At 38.4% G+C, this 19,758-nt stretch overlaps 1 protein-coding gene across 1 annotated transcript in view; it reads right to left on the reverse strand.

The window, feature by feature from the left end:
- UTP18 (UTP18 small subunit processome component) overlaps positions 1–19,758 on the reverse strand; it is a 41,815-nt gene that overhangs the window by 13,106 nt on the left and 8,951 nt on the right. The window contains exons 6-10 of the mRNA XM_004377911.3: positions 18,425–18,550; positions 18,150–18,324; positions 13,838–13,938; positions 13,526–13,616; positions 9,050–9,173 (exon numbers count right to left, since the gene is read on the reverse strand). Coding sequence (XP_004377968.2) covers positions 9,050–9,173; positions 13,526–13,616; positions 13,838–13,938; positions 18,150–18,324; positions 18,425–18,550 — 617 coding nt within the window. The remainder of the gene's footprint in view (positions 1–9,049; positions 9,174–13,525; positions 13,617–13,837; positions 13,939–18,149; positions 18,325–18,424; positions 18,551–19,758) is intronic.

Consider the following 19,758-nt stretch of genomic DNA (forward strand, 5'->3'; position numbering starts at 1 on the left):
TCTCCAGTCTCCTTTAGGTCAGATTTTGTTCTGTAGAATTTTGTTCTACATCCTTCTCCAGCTCTGTCCAGAAGCCTCTGTTGTGATCCTGGTCAGAGCAGTCAGTGGTGGTAGCCGGGCACCATCTAGCTGTACTGGACTCAGTCCGGTGGAGGCGTAGCTATGGACAATTAGTCCTTTGGACTGATCTTTTCCTTGTATCCTGTTCTCTTCATTCTCCCTTGCTCCCGAAGGGATGAGGCCAGTGGAGTATCTCAGACGGCCACTCACAGGCTTTTAAGACCCCAGACACTACTCACCAAGGTAGAATGTAGAACATTGTCTTTATAAACCGTGTTATGCCAATTGAGCTAGATGTTCCCCGAGACCATGGTCCCCTGAAGGCTGTAGTCTTTGATCTTCATCAGTAAGTACTTCAAGTCCTCTTCACTTTCAGCAAGCAAGGTTGTGTCATCTGTGTATCACAGGCTGTTAACGAGTCTTCCTCCAATCTTGGTGCTGTGTTCTTCTTCATATAGTCCAGTTTCTTGGATTACTTGCTAGGTATAGATTGAATAAGTACAGTGAAAGGATACAATCCTGACGCACTCCTTTCCAGATTTTAAACCACGCAGTATCCCTTTGTTCTATTCAAAGAGCTGCTTCTTGGCCTATGTACAGGTTCCTCATGAGCACAATTAAGTTTTCTGGAATTCCCATTCTTCGCAAAGCTATCCATAATTTGTTATGATACATACAGTTGAATGCCCTTGCATATTCAGTAAAACACAGGTAAACATCTTTCTGGTATTTCTGCTTTCAGCCAAGGTCCTTCTGACATCAGCAGTGACATCCCTCACTCCACGTCTTCTTCTGAATCTGGCTTGAATTTCTGGAAGTTCTCTGTCAATGTACTGCTGCAACCGTTTTTGAATGATCTTCTGCAAAATTTTACTTACGTGTGATATTAATGATATTGTTCAATAATTTCTGCATTCGGTTGAATCACCTTTCTTTGGAATGGGCACAAACATGGATCTCTTCCAGTTGGTTGGCCAGGTAGCTGTCTTCCAAATTTCTTGGCACAGATGAGTGAGTGCTTCCAGCACTGCATCCATTTGTTGAAACATCTCAGTTGGTATTCCATCAATTCCTGGAGCTTTGTTTTTTTGCCAGTGCAGCTTGGACTTCCTCCTTCCATACCATCAGTTCTTGATCACACGCTACCTCCTGAAAAGGTCGAATGTCAACCAATTCTTTTTGGTACAGTGACTCTGTGTATTCCTTCCATCTTCTCTGGATGCTTCATGCATCATTTAATATTCTGCCCATAGGATCCTTCAATATTGTTAACTCAAAGCTTGAATTTATTCCTCAGTTCTTTCAGGCTGAGAAACACCAAGCATGTTCTTCCCTTTTGGTTTTCTAATTCCAGGTCTTTGCACATTTTATCATAATACTTTGTCTTCTGGAGCTACCCTTTGTCAAACTCTATGCTAGGCACTATTTAGGTGCTTTGGATACAAATGTGAACAGAAGAGACCAAGACCTCCACTCTCATGGTGCTTACATCCTATCTTTCATTCTAATATGAAAATAATAACTGTCCTTCCCCTATTTATACCTCCTCCTTTTTTGTTTTATTATGTTTGTGAGAACTTCCAAAACAGTGCTGAACAATAGCAGTAATAGCAGGCATGTTAATTTTGCTTTTCTGGGAACATCTATAGTCAAAGGTTACGAAAGTGATCATCCACTTCAACTTTACTAAAGCGTTTACCAGCAAAGAATCATGTCCAATACTCTTAAAAACATAAATCCTAACGACCTTATGTTAGTACATTATTAACAGAAGCATTCACACAAGAATTTTAAACAAAAGTTTTTTATCTCAAAATTCAGACTACCTAATGTAATGGACATATTTATAAGGCACAGGAACAAGATACTTGTAACTCCCAAATATTTAATACAAACTTAATTAGTAATTACAGTACAAGCCTGAAAGATGCAGCAAATTAAACCACAATCTCACAGGGGTGTCAAACATGTATTCAACTAAATGTAGTCTCGTTCCTACCACTCAAAACAGTTCATTTATTCACTTAACAATGCTTACTGACTGCCTGTAATGAGCCGGGCACAATGCAGAAACAAGATCAACTGAGTTCACATGAAAGGTCCTATAGCTTGAAATCATAACCAACACACAAAACAGTATGTTACAAGTATTTTAGCACTTAAAAGTTTTCAAACTACTTGCATATACATTTTCTCATTTAAGTTGTGCTAACTGTATGCATGCACTTCATCCTAACCACTCAAGAAAAATAGTATATACCCTTAGTTTATAAAATTTCACGTTTTCCTTACTTACATTTTTTACTTGGACCCAAAATATCTGTACATTGTAATTTACATTAAATTTCTTTTTTTTGCTAAAAACTGATTTATGCCTAAATCTGCCTTAAGGAGAAAGAGTTATAATCCATGTGACTCTCTTTTAAATATCAATTATAAACCAAATCTTATCACCACCAACACTAATGGCTCCTTAAATAATGCCAACTAATACACATTTGACTACTGCTGAACTCAGTGGACAAAAAATGATACAAGTTAAGCATTTTGATATATGGAAACTTATTCTTACAGTGGTATTTGTGCTAAAAGAATATAACTGATTCTAATATGCTACTAGAAGTGGTTAGTAAATATTTCTTGAATGATAATCATACGTTCAGCAGTATGCAAAGTGTCACAGGAATATAAAATATCAGAAGGAATTTATCCGAGAAAAAAATGTACACGCATGAAACAGCCAGAGATACAAAAGAATACAGCACTAAGCTACATCTGTGTCTAGAACCTCAACGAAAGTAAACAAAGAAACATTAGTATGAGATGAAGCTGCTCCAGATAAAGCTTTGTGGAAGAAGTGGGACTCAAGACAGGGCTTGGGAAAGCAGACATTAGGTGAAAAAACAGGGTATCATAGGTAAGAGGGAAAGCAAGAACAAAGGGAGAAATAAGCACTCTTACTAGCTCACCCCTATACTCCTGACTGAAGGAAGAAGGCATGGTGTACATGACTGTTATCCCTCCATCTCCAACACAGCTGACTGGACTAGCAGTGGGCTCCTGAATCAAGGGCAGTCAATCCATTAGCAGATCAACAACCATAAAGTGTCCTCGTATGCAAAGTTCTTCCCAAAAGGAAAGATGGCAATTAGCCAAATCAATCCCTCTCTCAAGAACTGGGGCTAGGAAATGTGGTGGTGCTGGGAATCACAGTAAAAACACATATAGAAAGAACACAAAGGGGCCACAAATAAATCAATATCATGAGCGAGAAGAAAATATAGGTAAAAGAACAGTGGTTATCAACCAGGGGACATCTGGCAATGTCTGAAGACATTTTTGGATGTCACAATGAGGCTGGTGGTAGGGTAGGGGGCGGGAGGGTGGTGCGACTGGTTATCTGGTAGTTTAATATCCTACAACACCCAGGACAGCCCCCACAACAAAGAATTACCCAACCCAAACGTCAACACTGTCGAGGCTGAGAAACCCTAAAGTCAAGAAAAAATGCAGCCAGTGACTCGTTCTCAAACTTCATGGTGTGTAAGAATCACCTAGTCTATGAAAAAGCAGACTGCCGAGTCTCATGTGCCCATCCCCTCCCCGCTCCAGCAATCTGATTCATACACCTGGGATGAAGCCCAGGACTCTTCGTTTTAACCACTATTTCAGGTATACTGATGCTGGAGGGGGTCTAAGGACCATACTTAGAGAAATATTCAAGCGTAAAGCAAACTGTTAATGGCAGGAGCTATACATAAAAGCTGAGAGTAAGAGAAGCTGTAGTACCATAATTGCAGAACATAAAACAAACTGCCACTGAGGGACTCAGAAACAGCCCAATCCCAAGCGCTGCTTGAAATCTTCAATGCCTAAATCCTATTCCAATCTTTGTGTGGCCTTACTATATAGCTGTTTTCTTCTCCTTTATGGTCATGTGAAGGTAGCCTAAGGAAGTCTGCTGCCCAAATTAAAAGTCTAAAACACAACCATGGCCACCTCCTCAGAGGTATCCTACAGAATGTCAGACCAAACAAGTTGAAAACAGAACTCAAATTCTCTCCCTTGCTGAACTCTGTAAGACTGATTCTCCTCTCACCCTCAGTGACCTTCACAGTCATCTCTTTTTCCACTGACTCTTGCCCCCATGGCTCTGTTCCACTCTTCTGGGTGTTCGGGCCTGGAGCTTCAGTGCGTGCCTGCTTCTTTCCCACCCCCCATTTTGTAAGCAGTCACCAAATACATTACAAACATCTTTTGCCTATCTTCTCTATTCCTATTCCCATTGAGCTAGTGATGGCCCTTATTACCTGTTGCCTAGATTATTGCAAAGATCTCAAGGCTCATGTCTCTCTGCCTTTCCCTTCTAAATACTGTCAACAGAATTATCTACTTCAAACCCTAAAATTCAGATTTGATCATGACTGTACTGTTTAAAAACCTTCGATGGTTTTCTCTTTCTACTCAATACAGTGTCCAAACTCTTAGATTTAGCATACACGACCCCTGCAAGTTTTACCTTGCCTGCTTATCTTTGTAGCCTAACCCTAGAAGTCATCCCATCTACACTTCACTCTGAACGCAGTCTTAAATTCTCTCACATCCATATCTTTACTCTTTTCACTATTTGCAATGTTTTCTTCTGAATCCTACCTGCCCTCAAAACGCCCAGCTCAAGTGCCAATATCTCCAGTAAAACTCTTATAATACAAACATGTCCTGAAAAATTGTCTAGATGAATTTTTATAAAATGAAACCCACTTTATATATCCAATGGGAGTACTATAATTAAAGGACTGTTAATTCCAGACCTAAATCATAATGAACCTCAGCCCTGGAAGCATTCAGTATCCTTTTAAAATAAAATCAAAATATTTGGGAGATGGCAATGTGGAAAGAACACAGAAATGGGAACCAAACAACCTGAGTTTCAGATGTAGTTCTGCAAACAACCAGCTTCACGAATAACAACCAATAAACAAAACTTAAATTACCTACTTCTTAACCCTCAGTTTCCTTATCAGTAAAACAGATGGACTAGAATAGTACTATCCTATGCAACTTTCTGCAATGAGGGAAATGCTCTGCATCTGCACAGTCCAGTATGGCAGCCACATGTGGCTACTGAGCACTTGAAACGTGGCTAGTGTCACTAAGGAACTAAATTTTTTAAGCAATTTAAATGTAAATTGTAAATGTAAACAGTTACATATGGCTAGTGACTATTATAATCAATGTGCAGGATTATACAACTACTAAGAAACCATTAGAAAATTAAAACCATGTACATAAACACACAGAGGGACAATAAAAAAGGGACAATCATTATGAGAAAAAAATGTATGCTGAAAATATTGTAGATACAGTGCAAACATGAGAGAGAAACTTTCTGTTTGTTAGCTTTAAGTTACAGAAGCCTAGCTTCCACATTCTCCAAATGTAGGTAGGTTACTGAAATCACAAGTATCGTAAAGCACAGATTTTAAACCAAAGGTTTACAACCCACATATAAGTGGGGAAAACAGTAATCCAAGGTACACTTAGAGACTTAAAAAAATATGAAGCTGATGCACAGAATGGTTGAAGCTGCTTTTGCAAAGGGATTAAATACACAGAATGAAAGGATTCACACTCAAGACAAACTATAGACTATTAAATTTATTTCTTGGAAGCCCCCTGTGTCATTTATATATTTAAACACACAAACACACATAGGTGTACCTAGAAAACAGGCAGCAGCCAGACTATTTGGGTTATAATCCTGGCTCTACCACTTACTATCTGTGTAACCTTAATGAAGTTATTTAACTCACAGTGCTTCAGTTTACCCACCTGTAAAGTGGGGATGATAATACCTATCTCATGGAATAGGAAATGAGTATTAAATTATTCACTACTTGAAAGGTACTTAAAACAGTGTTTGGCACACAGTAAATGCTAAAAAAAATTTGCTATTATCAATTTTTTTTTTTAATTACTCAGAGTAGTTTGAAACAATTTAGATGGAAATCATAGTAAAAAGACAGTCTTTATTTTTAAGAAGCTCATGAAGACTAGAGTTAGCCAATCTCTAAACACCAGACAGGGCTCTGATCAGAAAACGTTACGATAAGTATTTCTAAGACTTCGATCTACTGTTCTCAAAATGCAAAGACCTCAAAGTGGTTTATGGCTTGCACACCCCCACAAACTAGCAATCTCTGCTGTGGCTGCAGCACGAGATGTTCCTAACTTCTTCACTGTAAGCAGAGAAAATAAAGTAACAGCAACAAAATGAACAGGATTCTCCATCTCATCTATGATGACACTTAAATTTGGTGAGCTACCTTCAGACGTCAGTAAGGGCCTATGCACAGGAAGAGCTTTCCCATGCAAGGGAAATCACAAATATCTTGAAGCAAGGATTTTAAGCCAAGGGTTCTTCAACATACATTGCTTTGTGGTCTGAACATAGTGAGCAATCAAATGCTTTTGTCTTTTTTTACTGGCTGACTTCTAGACTAGATTTAAAAAAAAAAAAAAAGTTACTGTAAAGTCAATTCCAACTCGTGACAACCCCATGTGTCAGAGTAGAACTGTGCTCCGTAGGGTTTTCAGTGGCTGATTTTTCAGAAATAAATCACCAGTCCTTTCTTCCAAACAGCCTCTGACTGGCCTTAAACTGTCGACTTTTGGTTAAAAGCCAATTATGTCAACTGTATGCATCAACCAGGGACTCCCTAAACCAGGTGGGAAATCATTAAACAAACACGCTACTGCATTTACAGAAGAACCAGCAAAGGTACAACTACACAGTCTGCCTGGTGGAGTGAGAAGGGCACTGCACCTGGAAAGGCAAGACCACAGAGTTCAAGACTCTACTTTGTCAACGATTTGTTGTGTCTTTCACAATGTTTTGGAGCATCAGTCCCCCATCTATAAGGTTAGTCCAGAATGATTTCCCAAGATGTCCCAACACTGACGTTCCATGAATTAATGTAAAAACCACACACCCCTGTAGCTTTCTAAAAACATAAGGTCATTAGATTAACCAAAGCCATAAAAAATGATAATGTGAACTAAAGGACTTGTCTATTTACAACACTCTTAGTTTCCCTACTTCCCTATTAGATCAAGACTGTAAATAGAAACATCCACTTTGAGTCAGGACATTGGATGAGAGGAGTTAATAGATACAAACTAACAGATAAGTTTTGAGATCAAAGAAGGAGTTAATTCTCAGCAGCAGAGGCCAAAGCCAACAGGTTCCACACCATTCCTTAGAAACGAAGAAAGGGAAGGCAGGCAGCCACTTGGTTTCAGCTTCTCCTGCCTCTGCCCTGGCTCCTCCACCACCAATAACTCTCCCCACCTGGGAGAGTTACAGATTCCTCTAACAAGGATAAAACCTTTATTTACAGGCTTAACAATAAAAGCCTAGCAATGGTCTTTAACCAAGCACATCAGAGTTCAATTACACTGAAGGGCAATTAAAATCAAATGAATTTAAGCTACTAATGCCAGATTCTTTCCTGTCTGGGTCCTTCAAAGAAGATTCTTAAAGAGTAATACAAAAAAGAGAGTGCAAAGACCAGAAAAAGACTGTCACTGGTTTCACACATCTGAAGGAAGGTTATTTTTGTGCAGTTATTCTTGCCCCACTGAGGCAAAAGCAGTTCTGCTTAAAATCACTTATAATTAGCTTAAACATCAGTCTTCATTTTAAAGGAGTTTTAGTCCCAGAAGATTTGCTAATCAAGAATTGCTGCCGTATTTCACATTACTCTGGCAAATGCCTAACTCTGGCTGAGCTGTCCCTCCCTGAAGGGTTGGCATAGGTGTCAGGGCCAGGGGTAACACAGGAAAGAAAAAAACCAAACCCACTGCCGTTGAGTCGATTTCGACTCACAGCAACCCTATGGGACAGAGTGGAACTGCCCCATAGGGTTTCCAAGGCTATAATCTTTAGGGAAGCAGACTGTCATATCGTTCTCCCATGGAGCAGCTGGTGGGTTTGAACTGCTGACTTTTCCAGTTAGTAGCTGAACACTTAACCATTGCTCCAACAACAAGTTACCTGTCACTGTCCTACTGCCTATGGCAGGTCTACATGATGCAGGTCTGGTCTCTAAGCTCCACAGGCTGGATCTACTTTCCTTCCTTCCCAGGCCCTAAAGGTAGGAGCTGACCAATTTCCAAATGGTGGTAGGGATAGTTACATGCGGTTTCCCCAATTTTTTAACCTTAAAGGAGAGAGTGAAATGAAGAAAAAGTGGGGAGTATGCTATGCTCTAGACAGCAAAATCTACTTGCCCTCTCACCCCAGGGAAGATTTGGCTGAAATCGCTTTAAGATTCAATTATGTTTGGTCAAAAAAAAATAAAAATCCACTTCTTGATGTTCTTAAATTACTGGGGCTGATTAGTGGTTTAGTGAGATAGTTTAGAATTACTGGTAAGTGTCCAATGCTTCCCCCTCCCACCCTGCATCTTTCAAATCAAGCAGGTAAATAAAGCCATCTTTTCCTCCATGTAATAACTATTTTTTCCAGTAAAACACAATATGTGTTTTAGATAATGTTTAAAGTTTCTACAATGCTAACAAACTATTTCCAATGAACATGTTTTCTTGTTTACACTATCCATCTAAAGGAAATAATGCTTTTAAATATCTTTAAGACTTAAACTCTAAGTTTAACTTCCTCATCAATGGCAACAAGCTGACAATAGTGGCAAAACTTGATGTGATCAAATGTATATTGCAAATACAGGAAAAAATACAATGGTATAAGGTAGTCCAGTATTTTCTTTGCCAAAGAGCTAATAAAACACCACTTATAGTATTACTAAACAATGCATCAAGACAATAAAATGCAAAAGGCTCATCTGAGTTTACTGACTTCACATTACTAAACGGTTTATAAACAGAACTACTCGTGTACCATCTAGTATAGTCAATTCTTTAATAATTCCCCATAACCAGAATATGATTAGCACCTCTCTTTACTTACCCACAAGCCACATACTGTCCATTCCTAGATGTGGCAATGCTTAATCCATATAAACTGCCTTCATCAACAAATCTGTTAAGGCACTTCTTAGAGTTCACATCCCAAACGTAAATTTCCCCATCCCCTGCATTAAATACACAAAATGAAAGTCTGGTTATTTTGCTTTAAAACTGAATGGTGAGTGAACAGTACAAGAAACTAAAAGACTTACTAACAATCTAGTTCTATAAAACTGGTCCAGAAGTATTTCTTGTATACATTCACACGTACAGAAAACAATATCCTCAATTGTTGTTGTTAGGTGTCACTGAGTTGATTCCGACTCATAGCATCCCTATTTACAACAGAACAAAACACTGCCAGGTCCTGTGCTATCCTCACAACCACTGCAATGTTTGAGCCCACTGTTGCAGCCACTGTGTCAATCCATCTCATTGTGGATCTTCCTCTTTTTCACTGACCCTCTACCTTGTCAAGCATGACGTCCTTCTCAAGGGACCGGTCCCTCCCAATAACATGTCCAAAGTACATGAGACGAAGTCTCACCATCCTCGCTTCTAAGGGGCATTCTGGCTGTACTCCTTAATTAGTCATTAATAAACAATACCCTCAGGTTTAGAGCGGAAATGACAAAAGACTTGTAGATAAAGCTTCTATATTTCACTCAGATAAATTCTTGGAGCAATTAATTCAGGAAAAATAAAAAACATTCATCAGCATAGCTCTTCCAACATCTATCAACAGGTATAAGAGTACCTAATATGTAAGGCTAGGTGATAATGATAATAATGGAGGAGGAGAGGAAGAACAAAATGATCCAGATCACAAGAAACTTATAATTTAATTAAGAAGATATACACAATAAGCATACCCATGCTCATTGCAGCACTGGTCACAATAGCAAAAGGATGGAAACAAGCTAGATGCCCATTAGCAGATGAATGGATAAACTATGGTACACACACACAATGCAGTACCACACAATGATAAAAAACAATGATTAATCTGTGAAGCATCTCACAACATGGATGAATCTAGAGGGCATTATGCTAAGTGAAATAAGTCAATCACAAAAGGACAAATATTGTATGAGACCACTACTATAAAAACTCATGAAAAGGTTTACACACACAAAGAAACAATCATTGATGGTTACAAGGGAAGGGAGGAGTGGGGATGGAAAAACACTAAATAGACAATAAATAGGTGGTAACTTTGGTGAAAGATAAGATAGTACACAATACCGGGGAGAACCAGCACAACTTGTACAAGGCAAGGTCACGGAAACTCCAGAGACACATCCAAACTCCCTGAGGGACCGAATTACTGGGCTGACGGCAGTGGGGACCATGGTCTCAAGGAACATCTAGCTCAATTGGCATAACATAATTTATAAAGAAAACGTTCTACTTTCTACTTTGGGGAGTAGAATCTGGGGTCTTAAAAGCTTGTGAGCAGCCATCTAAGATAGTCCACTGGTCTCACCCCTTCAGGAGCAAGGGAGAATGAAGAAAACTAAAGACACAAGGGAAAGATTAGTCCAAAGGACTAACAGACCACAACTACCATAGCCTCCACCAGACTGAGTCCAGTACAACTAGATGGTACCCGGCTACCACCACCAACTGCTCTGACAAGGATCACAACAGAGGGTCCTGGACAAAGCTGGAGAAAAATGTAGAACAAAATTCTAACTCACAAAAAAAGACCAGACTTACTGGCCAGACAAGAGACTGGAGAAACTCCGAAAGCATGGCCCCCGGACACCACTTTAGCACAGTAATGAAGTCACTCTTGATGTTCACCCTTCAGCCAAATATTAGACAGGTCCATAGGACAAAAGGAGATTAAAGGTGCACAACAGTCCAGGGGCCAAGGACTAGAAGGCAGGAGAAGACAGGAAAGCTGGTAATAGGGAAACCAAGGTCAAGAAGGGAGAGTGCTGACACGTCGTGGGGTTGGTAACCAATGTCACAAAACAGTATGTATACTGTTTAATGAGAAGCTAGTTTCTTCTGTAAACCTTCATCTGAAGTATAATAAAAAAAAAAGAAGATATATCCAATTTATCTATTACTAAGTCATCTGAACATTAGGAAATACTAAATGTGAGTAATAAACACAAACAGTTTAAATAAAAGAGAGTATGTACAAAAGAGAATATTCAATCTAAAGAGACCACAAATATCTTCATGATGAAAATGGCCATCTAATTAATAAAATCAGTCCTTATTGTTTTCTCTCTCATATAGCAATCAATACTGACAATCACCCTCTTCCCCACACCCATTACAGATTCCTATAATGATTCTAAACCCATCTCAAAGACAGCTCCTCGTTTACCTATTTCACCTCTTCCTTTTTCTGTGGATATTGCTCCAAAGTTGACACTTCTATATGCTTATTTTTCCAATGAGAATTTATTGAATGTCACCATTTCTACTATCTCCTTGACAAGTAAAATTTCCTACGGCTGGGTGCAGGTTAGGTAGCAGTAAAATATATTTGGAAAAACTGAATAGGACCAAATTAAAAAGACCTTGCCTTATATGTTTGCCTGTGGGGTAATGTTACAATAAGGAAGGTGTTTAGAGATTAGTCTGGCAATAGACTAAAATGGAAAGAGACCAAAGGCAGTAACATCATTTAGAAAGCAAGCCCATTAAATAGTTGATGAAAATTTACAGCATAAGAGACAATGATAAACAGAAAAAGCATGAAAAGATAAAGGGTAAATTAATTCTTCCACTCTCCCTACTACCTCAAAATATTCTTTACAAGCAACAACATAAAACGAACAATACGATGCCAGTCACATAAAATATGCCAGTCACAGGAAGAGGAGGAAGGAGAGGAGAGGGGAAGGAGAACAAGAATCAAAATGATAATAAAAGCAATTCCTAACTTACTTTTGATTATTCTCTTCCCCACTTTTAGGACCTTTCTTATGGAAAACTGGGCCTCCAGAGCAGTGACCAAATTTACAAATATTTTCATCTTCATCCAATTCATTAGCCTGTATTAATGCTCCATTTCCCCCAGCATTTATATTCAGAATGCTTTTACACTAGACATCAAATCCCCAAAAAGTTTTTGAGGGACTAATGATGATACTTTTGAAAGTTTTGGGGATAATCTCAAAAGTTGAGCTTTCAACACATGTCAAGCCTAGTTCTTATTTTCCCATCACATTAAATCTAAACTCTTGTATTTGGCTTTAAAAAGACTTTAGTAGCCTGGCCTCCATTCCACCTAATTTCACTTGGCCTAGAGAAGTTACTCAGATCCCTGTGCCTCAAACGTTTTCAGAATTCAAAAACTGATCCATGTAATGAAAATGCGGCACAAACACTTAATATTATCTGCTATAATTATGAGTGCTTCTTCTCATATCCCCACCCCTTAACAGCCAAGGGATACTTCAGTACCTTGGCTGACCCTCTATGTCTTCTCCCCAACTCTGGTTCCCCCAGGATCCAGGGGCCATTTCAGCAGGATGGTAAGGAATATTTATTCCTTACCTCTCACAAATCCTAGTATAATATAGGGAACATAAATGCTACTGATCTTATATTAGTTGATTAAAAAAAACATAAACTTTGTGAAAACTTGATTTTAAAACAAAACGAATAAAAGTTAATGCTAAAGTTAATACCTTAAAAAAAATAATCTTTTTTTTTAAAAAAAAACCTAATGTTATATTATCAAAACTGCCAGCCAAAATAAAATAAAATTATGTAAAAACGCCCTGCATAGATTGCAGAATTCTACTCATAAGGAGAACTACTGTAATGGTTCCCATTAACGATCATGAGCTACATGTAGATTATGTAACTCTCTCAGGGATAGCTCCCAAAATTCTCTGGAACAAAAGATGAGACAGTCAGAAAGGCAGAAGCGCAACAGACTGCCTGGGATGATAAGAACTGGACAACAGTGCTACAGAAATGTGAGAGAGAATCAGATCTGAATTGTTATAAGTCAATAATGAAAATTCAAAACACTATCCTAGGCACTGCTAAAAGTAAAGGAGTGATAATTCTAAATTTGATTTTCAAAAAGAAAATAATATAGTATTAAAATGAATCATCTTTTTAAAAGTAAATGTCTTCCATTCTTCCCCAAACATGTTAGCCCCTATTACTAGTAAGTAAATGAAAAATCAAATGACGATGAAAAATGGATTCTAAAAATAAAACCGAATTTCTTACCCAAACCGAAAAACCAAACCCATTGCTGTCGAGTCAATTCAGACTCACAGAGACCCTATAGGACGAGAACAGCCCCGTTTTATTTCCAAGCAGCAGCTGATGAATTTGCACTGCCAACCTTTTGGTTAGCAGCCAAGCTCTTAACCACAGCACCACCAGGGCTCCGGTTTACCAAAACAAGGAAGTCTAAAATCAAATCATCTTTGGTTGAATTTGGGCTATAAACACACCCAAAGAAGTCTCTCAAGTTAGTAAGTTAACTTACCTGAAGAGGCATATATTTTCTTACTATCTGAAGAGAATGTGGATGCTGCAACCCTTCCATTAATTTTCATGCTACCAATCAGTTCTTTAGTCTAAAAGAATGATAAGCATTACTTACCAAATTGTTAGGAAGTATATGGAAGAATCACTGTGTAGAATAAAAACAATCTAGTTCTCTATTTTCCAGCATCTATTCAACTTTTTTACCCCTATGCTCAGAAGATCTCCCCTAACTGCCCACACCTTCTCCCAAAGTCCATCTCTGCCCCCCTATTTGAGAGGCAGACACAACCAGCAATGAATAATGGTTTACCTTCATGGAAAGCAAATGAAAATATCCAGCAACGCCATTTATGAGCAAGAAGGACCCATCTGGGGAGACTTCAAAGCTCCTTACTATCTTCTCTTTCAAACCTAAGAAAGGAGATAAATCAAATATGGATTAACAAGGTTTTCAATAATGCTATCTTTTACTGCAATTGAGAGTTTCTTAACAAAACCTAGGATCAGATATCGAGCAATTCTGACCCTACGCATCATTAAGCATGACCCAATAGAAGATCATTAACAAAGGGCTTAACAAATTTCTTTTTTCCTGGTTATCATTCACCATTTTAATCACAGGCCCGAGATTCAGTCTCCACATAGTAAACACATCAACCAATTTTCCAATGTAAGCAGTAAATACCTCTAATTAATTAAAAGAATAGATTACACTTCTTTATCACAAAGTTTATTACCAGAGATGAAATGCACTACAGTTACAGACAGCCAAAAATATAACACCATCAATATAACCTAGTTGCTAGCCACCTACTAAGCACCTCATGATGAATGGGACTCTGGTTCTTAACTGTGTGTCTTTAAAAAAAAAAAAATCACAATGTCTCAGTATATTCAAAAGCTGATTAGCTTTTCAGGATATGAATCATGTAGCCAAGCCATACGAGCTAGATATATAAACTAGAAAAGCAATATACTTTCTTACAGAGGGCTGTATCCCTTCCATGCCTAAAAGGTTCATATGCACTATGCAGGAGAACCCTTCTAATATGAGAATGCTTAGAGAGCCAAGTTACTCATTAAAAAGTTGCCTAATGAAAAGGATACATAAAGAACAGGTACACCTGGTGACCTTCAGGGAAAGAAGATAGACAAGGAGATGGATGGGAAGAAACTTTCACCATATACCCTTTTGTATCCACTGGATTTTTGTACCATCTGAATGTACTGCCTAGTCAAAAAAAAAAAAGTTGCCAAGTAAAAATAAAATCAGAGAAAAGGGATTTAGAAAAACATCAGGAAGTACTCTTGCTTCCCTAAAGAATACATCACACATTGCTCCCTCTTGGAAAATACTGGTTAAGGCTCCATAGAGACCATCTCTACCCTGTCAAAGGTCTTTGTTTAGATGGCTCACACTGTTACAAACTGGGCATCACACTCCAGTTCTGCCTCCAAGAGACTACACCCTAGTGCTGTGATCGGACTCGTGTTCTCAAAATGAATTAAGACACATATTTCCAACCACTGGGATTACTTCTGCTGGTGACCAGTTTCCTTCTCTATGAATCTATTCCTATTAAGGGTAATTTTAATCCCAAATTCTGGGCAAACCCTGTGTACTGACTATAGTATACAGATGTAGTTCTAAATGTAAGAAAAATATCACTACATGATAATAGAGCAAAGGAGGGAGACTAGTTGTAATGCAGTGTCAGGCTAAAGCTAGACGCCCTCTATGCCTAACCTTGACAGCAAGTACTGGACAGCGAGAACGTGAGAGCAAACTAAGAAATGTTAACCTTGGAGCCTAGAGGTTGGCCCCAGTGCAGCCCTGGCAGGGATACAGACTGCACAGGCATCTTCAGAGCACCAGGGAACAAAGTTCCATCATATTGTGCAGGACCCGTGTGAACACAAACCAAATGTGACAGCAACAGAGGCAAAGTGCCAGAGGACTCACTACATATTCCACTGCTCTCTCTGCACGCGGTTAGCTGGAAGACCTTACTCTTTGGCCTCATAAGCCTATTGTCTTTGGGCAATTCAGAAGGAGAAGCTGTCCTCAATAAAGAAATACCTGACCTCCGACAAATAAATAACAGTAGTTGTCTTAGCAATTAATTAGAAAAATAAGATAACTGTATTTTCACCCAAAGCCTACAGTGCATAATACTACTTAGCACTTTGCTTTTGACCTCACAAAAACTAGTGGTATTAAATGCTAATATCAGCATTATAATTTCTCTTTACAAATGCATCATTTAAAAATATAATTCTTAAAAAATCTGTCTTGATTTGGATAAACATTTAACAAAGGAATTTGACCATTTGGGAATCAAATTACAGCAGCTGTTGGTCAGGCAGCCATTTTAATTACAGGCACCAAGGTATGGTAATCTCAAAATAGAGGTCAGATAAAATTTGTAATATGGCCTGAGGAAACAAAATGCACTGTTTTAAAAATGGCAGCTATATCCAATTGTGGATGAGATTCTCAGGTTAACTGCTGAGCAATTAGTAAAAACAGAAATGACTGATTTAATGACAATAAAGCCTAATTCCATAGGAAGGTAGAGTGGATTGACTGGGATCAGACAGATTACATGTTGTTCCTGACAATGATGGCAGTCACCATTTACTGAGCATTTACTATACGGCAGGCACTAGGTTAGGAACTCTTTTAATACTTAACTCTCTGAGTTTATAAAGAGAAAACCAATTCTCAGAGGTTGCCATATTTTAATGCTTACAATCAAAACGGCTGCCTAATCAACTAATTTGATTCCTAAATGGTCAAATTCCTTTTGTTAAACGTCTATTCAGAACAAGACAAATTTCTTAACAATTGTCTTTTTAAATGACACAACAGAAACTGGCTCTGGAGTTTGAAGTAGTAATCTAGGTTCTTAACTTTTTTTTGTGCCATGGACCCTCTGACAGTCTGGTGGAGCATATGGTCCCCTTCTCAGAACCATGTTTGCATACATTCGTAATTAAAGAAAATGTTCAGCTTCAGTTAGAGATTCATAAAAACAAAAATGTAATGTTTTCCAAATCCAACTTCACAAACCTCTGAATTATAATCAAGAAACTGCAAGGGTCCATGGATCCCAGAAAAACAGGTTAATGGAATGCACCATTTGTGTCAATTCTGTTCTCTTCATTTTTCAAGCTAGCATTTTTGATAACCAAGAGATTACATACGTATAAGGCTTTATATTCTAACTAGTTGACGCGCTTTCCCTTTGGTATTTTATACTGATGGGAGACTGAGAATAGTTCTCAGTAACATAATCCCACAAAAAAAAAAAAAGCCACTTATCATTACTATTATTATTATTCCCAATCTATGCTCATTGAGGAAAGAAAAGAACAAAAACGTTAGGAGGGAAAGATGAATACCATCTCTCAAAAGAACCTGGTACACACTCCTGTACTCAAGGCAGACCCAAGGTAAAGATCACTCACATGTATCTTGGCCAATCACTGACTTGTCTTTCCCAAGAGGATGCAAGGCAAAGAAGGACCATAGCCCCTTCCTTTTCAGCAGTAAAATAGTATGTAAAAATTACTATGTATTGTTTCAATATGGGGAGATGGTTTAAGGCTTTTCAACAAAAAGTGAGATCTCAGAACCAGCAACATCAGCATCACCTAGGAGCTTGTTAGAAATATAGGACCTGGGGCCCCACCCCAGATCTACTGAATCAGAGTCTGCATTTTAAGGAGATCCCCAAGTGATTCATGAGCACATTAAAGTTTGAGATGCCCTGGTCTCAAGCATGATTAAGTAAACTCAGCACCTACTTGCAAAGGCTCACTTAAGGTGTCAAAAAACACAGGAAAGTGAAGACAGGAAATATTGAAGATAAACTTCACAACTGTTTCTAGCACTGGCCTTACTCACTTTCAACCACTAACAGAAGAATGGCTATCCAGAGCTGCCCTTGTCCTTCACAGCCCCACACACATGCAGTTTAATAGGGAGGCTGCCAGTGAGGTGTAGCGTATGCCAACACTGCCTCCCAAGATTTATGACACTAACCCAGCCAACCTCATTACAAGGGTTTTAGTTCCCAAAGGATTCATGAATGTGTCACTATATTTTGTGGTAATGGAGGGAAGGAAGCACAGGGGAAGAATGGGCAAGCCAGAAGATAGATAAATTTTCACCTGATAAAAAGTTTATTCTAAGTAGTTAATTCTTTAAAATACAACTCCAAAAGCAGTGCTTTATTTCCTTTAAATGTAAACCAAAATTCTACTATAACAAGCACTAGAACTAGAGTATATCCAAATTTCCTGAAGATCAGACAGGTTAACAACTTGTCCAAAAAAATAAAATCAGGAAACTCTCACTTAAAGTACAATTAAAAAAAAAAAAAATGAAATCTGGGTCTTGTAGCTCCCAAGCTCATGCTCTTCCTGCTGTATCAACTGCTACTTTTGAGACAAGTATTTGCAATTGCTTTTCTGGTCTGGGAAACATGTATTTCCATATTAAGATTTTCCCATAACAAGTACTCACTGGTTTCATTCAAGTGTATTATCTCAACAACACAATGACAAAAATTTGGGTTGGGGGGAATGACAGGCTGTGTGTTCAAGAGAAACCTTACCTCTCACTTGATGCACAGGAATTAACTTTCCAGCCAACATATCATAGACATAAAGGACTTTGCTGTGGGTACTCGTGGCCAAAACCTCTTCTCCATTAGCACTAAAACAAGCCTTAAAGATTGGAAACTTTTCCAAATAGATGCTCTGGATTTTAGGATTCGTTTTTCCATCAACCTATTAAGGAAGTAAAAAATGTTTCTTTTGGTCATTTCCATGGATGCTGTATCCAGGTAGTAAACACTTCCACTACAAATCTTCATTTAAAAATGCATACCTGAAACAGCGATACAGCGTTATCTAACCCAGCAACCATCACAACTTGTGCACGAGGATGGAACTGCACAGACGAAATCCGAGCACTAGTAGGACGTTCAGCATTAGCGTGTTGGCAGTTCTTCATCTATGAAAAAATAAAGCTGGAATAGTACCAATTCAAATGGGTTACCATATTCTCTTTAGACCATGAAAAACAGGTATTATAGAGTTGTCTATGATGCAGAAGAGAGTGCACTGGAATGGCAACCAGAAGACTACAGCTCTGCACCACCTAGCAAGCCACTTTACTATACTAGACTCCATTTTTATCATCTGTCAAATGAAAGGATTAAATCAGTAAGGTCCTTTCCACGTCTAGAAATCTAGGTTTATTGAGCATTATTAAAACACTATTATATAGTCACTTCCCCGAGGTACACCCACTTAAGAGACGCTGACTTCCATGGCAATTTTACTTTAAACTCCTACTTTGGCACCTTGGCATTTATCGCACAAAAGAAGGGCCACTGTGTGGGCATTGCTAGTTATGTGGTTGGCTAGGTTTGCTTACATTCTCCTCTCAGGATACATGGTTGCTAGTTTAAGCGATGATAATCTCATGCATCATTTGGACTATTTCAGGTATTTCTTTTGGCTTTATGGGTTTTATCCCTCCATTAAAATTTCAATTACGTTTAAAAACTAAGTATTATACATATATATGTTGATATATATACATATATGCTTTACCAATGAAGTAAAAATTTTAATTACATTTTCAACGAAGGTGAATTCACCCTATGAGGAGCTGAATGAATTATCCTCATAAGGTAGAGAGACAGAATTCCTCTGTCTCCTAGTAATTTAAAATAGTTCCCTCCCCATCTAAATACATATGCCATCATTTTGTTAACGAGGAAAAATACCTATATGATAGAGACATCTGTCCATCTGACAAATATTTAACTGAAGCACTGTTAGGCAGGCACTTGGTTACCACAATGAACAAGCTAGACACAGTGATGAGTTAAGAAGTACCTAATATAAGTCACTTTGGATACAATGGCCAGGAAAGGCGTTTCTAAAGGTACCATTTGAGCTGAAAGATATGAGCCAGCCATAAGCAGTGGTTGAAGAACAGACAGGCAGAAGAGAACAGCAAGAGCAAAGGTTCAAAGGCAGGAAAGAAGTTGACATGTTCAAAAAACAGAAAGAGAGCCTCAAGTAGTGAAGTAAGCGGGGAAGAGGTCTGAGATGAGGTTGAAGATACAGGCAGAAGTCAGACTGTGAAGGCTACTATAGGTTATGGTAAAGAATTCAGAAGTTTTCTAAGAGAAGTGAGAAGTGATGCGA

This window comes from Trichechus manatus, unplaced genomic scaffold (assembly GCF_000243295.1).
Source record: "Trichechus manatus latirostris isolate Lorelei unplaced genomic scaffold, TriManLat1.0 scaffold00054, whole genome shotgun sequence".
NCBI classification, from domain to species: Eukaryota; Metazoa; Chordata; class Mammalia; order Sirenia; family Trichechidae; genus Trichechus; species Trichechus manatus.